Below are 4,142 nucleotides of genomic sequence, written 5' to 3'. Positions count from 1 at the left end.
TGCATCAGTTTTGTTTGTTGTTGTTTTTGAATGATTTGTTTAAGAAGTCTTACCCCAATTCTATTAACTTTATATTTTTCCTCTTACATTTAGGCCTTTAATTGTGGAGTCTGTTTTTGTACCTGCTGTTGGTTAGATGTGTATCCAGTCTTCCTTTTCCCATACAGCGAGTCAGTTTTCCTAACACCGTCTATACTAAAATTCTTCCTTTTTTCTGGTTAGTAGAGCTACCTTTATTATATACCAAGTTCTCATGTCTACATAGAGCTCTCTGAAATCTGTGTTCTGATCCCTTGGTATAGTGATTTAGTCTCTTGTCAACATCCCAAATTGGAATTGGTTATCATTTTTTATTACTGGGTCTCAATGTCTGACAGATATGTTAAACACAGATAGTTTAACCCGCTTCATTTTGTAGGGATGGAAACAGGCTCATTCATGAAGGGATTTAGCCGGGAGGCATGGATTCAAGTTCTTCCGCTGCAAACCACCAAAAAACAACTCTGATAACATGTCCAAAAAAAGAAAAGAAAAAGGAGAAAAAGTTTTCAGAGGATTGCTAAACTGAGGGCAGCCCTGACCAAGTAGGCATAGAGATAGTAACTGAGGAAAGCTCAGCTGTAAGAGTGCTCAGCTCTCAGCAGCAGTAGCTGGCAGCTACCTTTTTCTGGTACTTTCTCTCATTCTTAGCTCTGAGTCGCAGGCATTATCAATCTCAAGGAGAAAGACTATGATAAGCCCAACCTTTGTCATGTGGGAAGACAGGGTCCTGTGATTGGTTACCATATGAAAATCAATGGCAAGGAATGGGACAATTTACTAAGAAACTGGGGTAAAAGAGAGCTGTGGGCTGTAGAAGCTGGATGGAGATGCTGTGTAGGCAAAAATGGGAGTTGTCCCCAACAGCCTGTCAGTGGCTTGGTCCTCCTCACTCCCAGGTCAATGCTCCTCCTCACATGTGATGGGTTTTAATAAAGATTTGAGTGACTCCCACTTCTATGGTCTCTGCTTCTCCAGAACAGCCTGACCCGCTCCAGAGTCAGGCTGTTCTGGTCCTATAACTTTGGGCCAGAGGAGAGCTGGGTTTGGGCAGGGAGGAGAGGTCAAACTGGGTTGAGATATCCAATCATGCTCTCTGCTTTCTTTCCAGGGGTCTGCAGAGCTTTGCCCAGGGGCCAGAACCTAGGAGGCAGGAGAGTATCTAGGGGCCAAAGGGGCCAAAGGACTTCGTTATCATAAACATACCCTAACTAGGAGCGTGACATGGTCCACGGTGAGGGGGTTACCCATGCCCCAGCTGGCACTGAGGTGCCTCAGGAGCTGCTGGAAGAAATGCTTTGGTTCTTTCGGGTAGAAGATGGTAAGTGGCAAGGGATTGGTTTCTGGGGATGAGGGTGTATATGGTCTCAACACAAAACACAAACAGTGGACTCTGGCTAAAGCCCCTGACATGGTCCCCTCCTTCACAACAGGTTGCACATTTCCTCCAAGGCAGGGACTGAGGCTGAGGAGTCTTGGTACCCAGGATATTGCTGAACCTCGCCCTCCTTTTTTTCAAGTCATGGCCATTCATTTACTCATCCATCCACTCTTTCGCAAATATTTATTAAATTCCTTCTGTGTGCCAGGCACTGTCTTAGCACTGGAGTTACAGTAGTGAATAAAACATGAAAATCTCAGCCTTCATGGAGCACGTTTCAGTGAAAGAAATAGAAAATAAACAAGATAAACAACCTAAATGCATGGAGTCTAAGTTGGGAAGTGGCATTTTGTTAAATTCTCTGGATGATTCCAGGGCTAAGAGAAAAAAAATAAGTAGAAGAATTAAGCAGAGAAAGGGAATGGGAAGTGCGCAGCAAGGGTGGGTAATGTGGTCAAGGAAGGCTTCACTACAAAGCTGACATTTGAACAAAGCCTGCAGGAGGTGAAAGAACCAGTTTATGCAGATTATGTGAGGAAAGAACATTCTTGGTAGAATGCAAATGCAAATGCAAACAGCAAATGCAAAGGCTCTGAGGCTAGATCCTGCCTCACTTTGATACAATGTGGATGAATATTGATTACCCAAATTCAGATTAACCACTTTATATACTACCTGTGGACAGTTGTTGAATCCAGTTTAACTGCCACATCTTTCTCCCTCCCTCCCTCTCTCCTTCTCTTTCTTCCTCCCTTCCTCCCTCCCTCTCCTGAGGCTTCTCTTCCTTCCTTCCTGTCCTTGCACTGCACAACTCCAGTCCCCTGCAAAACTCTGAAGATTGGGAAGTTTATCTTGACTCACCTCATGCCCTCCCCACTATTATCCAACTGCAGTGCTGTCTCCCATTAAATTAGGGCTGCTCCATAGCAGACAAACAGACAGACACACACACACACACACACACACAGAGTTCCCTGCAGGGAGCTCATCTTCACCTTAATTAGAGTTGCTCTACAACACCTGGTCCACAACAGAGGCTAATTGATACTGTGAGCTGTGTCAGAGCTCAAACCCCAATTGTTAGTGGGCCTGAGGGCCACCAGCCTCTCCTCAAGGCTCTGTCTTGTGTGTCCCTCCACAGCATCTCCTTGGAATATTTCCATCTTTGTCCTGGTGGGTGTGGTGGTCTTAATAAGCACTGTTCTCCTGGGAAGGAGTATCAAGGCAAACAGGTGAGGAGCTGGTCTAGGGGTGGCCTCTGGAAGGTGGGGATCCTGTCCTCCCAAGGGAAATCTAGGAAAGGGTCATCTATGGCCTTGGCTGTCCACACTTTGGGATAGAAGGATGCAGCCTTCAAGGTCCTTTGGAAAACCAAAATTGTTGAGAAACTAACAACCATCCCCAGTTACCACCCTCTGGCCCTAGCCAGTGAGCAGGGTAGGGGCTGTCTCAGAGGCCAGGATCTCTGGCTCTGGAGTCACACAGGCCTGGGTTCAAATCCCTGCTCTGCCACTCACTAGCAGGGCAATAAATTCAATACCTCCAAACCAGTCTCTCCTTCTATAAGTGGTGATAATTAACCAGTTCTTTCCTCCTAGGATTGTGGGGAGTGCTCAATGGGGGCTATTGCGGTGTTAGGGATGCTGTTGAAGGGGAAAGCCTTGCCCTGCTTCAAGGCCAAGTGCAGGGCTCAGATAGAGACCCGAGATTAGTCGAGTCTCCAGGGGTAATTTTAACATTTTTGTAATGGAAATATTCCTTAACCCTGATGCACAACAAAATCGACTGAGGAGGAATATTAAAAATACAGAATGTTGTACCACGCCTTGGAGATTCTGACACAAAGGGTCTGTGGGGGGACCTGGGCAGTGGCATTTAATTAAACTCTCTGGATGATTCAAGGCTAATGTTTGAGAGACCCTTGAGGGCAGGGACCACATTCGAATCAACTTTGTTTCTCCAAGCAACTGGCAGTGTCTGATCCTAGAAATTACTCAATAAATGCTTGGTTCACTCATCCCCATTAATTCATTAATTCATCATTCATGCATTCAACAATTAGTATATACCCATCAATCATCACTATCAGTAACTTTGCAACAATAATAATGAGAATTCCCTCCCCCAAATTTTAAAAGCATCTTCACATTCTCTCATCTGATCCTCAAAACAGTTCAGTAGAATAGGGCAGGCATGAGTTATTTATTCCTGTTGTACAGAATGAGATCATTGAGGATCCATGGAAGGTTTGGCTTAATCTTTGTATCATCTATGGATTTTCCTCACGGTTCTGCTAGAAAGTAAAAAAGAATAACCCCACATAGTTCCCATTGAGAACTCGTCTCTATGAACTACCATGGCCCCTATTCATCATTCACTCCACAGGTATGAACTGAGCACCTGCTCTATACCAAGCTCTGTGCAGCGAGTGGGAGCCACAATAGTGGACAAGTTAGATTCCCCCCCTGCCTTATGGAATTTAATTTGGTAGGGAGTTGACTGTAGTTCAGAGTGGCAGATAGTGACTGTGGGACAGTGACATACAGAGTGTTATGGGAGCACAGAGCAAGGACCTGGGGCCTTCAGAACAAAGAGAGGGAGAGTAAGCTGTGGAAGCCTTCCAGACCAAGGGAAAACATGCACCAAGCTCAAGGAGGGAGGAGGAGGGCCTGTGTGGCTGTAACATTGAGTGTGAGGAGGGCACGGGGTGGAGCCCAGGCCT

The 4,142-nt window shown here is 45.6% G+C and overlaps 1 protein-coding gene across 1 annotated transcript in view; it reads left to right on the top strand.

Annotated features, from left to right (window-relative positions):
* Positions 1-1,248: 1,248 nt before the first annotated feature.
* The window catches only part of SLC51B (solute carrier family 51 beta subunit), a gene marked incomplete at its 5' end in the record, with an annotated part of 4,262 nt that continues 1,368 nt past the window's right edge, over positions 1,249-4,142 (top strand). Inside the window, 2 exon segments of the mRNA XM_006920556.3 lie at positions 1,249-1,360; positions 2,562-2,652. Coding sequence (XP_006920618.2) covers positions 1,249-1,360; positions 2,562-2,652 — 203 coding nt within the window.

Source organism: Pteropus alecto, unplaced genomic scaffold (assembly GCF_000325575.1).
Source record: "Pteropus alecto unplaced genomic scaffold, ASM32557v1 scaffold86, whole genome shotgun sequence".
Lineage (NCBI taxonomy): Eukaryota > Metazoa > Chordata > Mammalia > Chiroptera > Pteropodidae > Pteropus > Pteropus alecto.
Note: the sequence above shows the minus strand (reverse complement) of the source record. Positions and strands in the feature narration are given on the sequence as shown.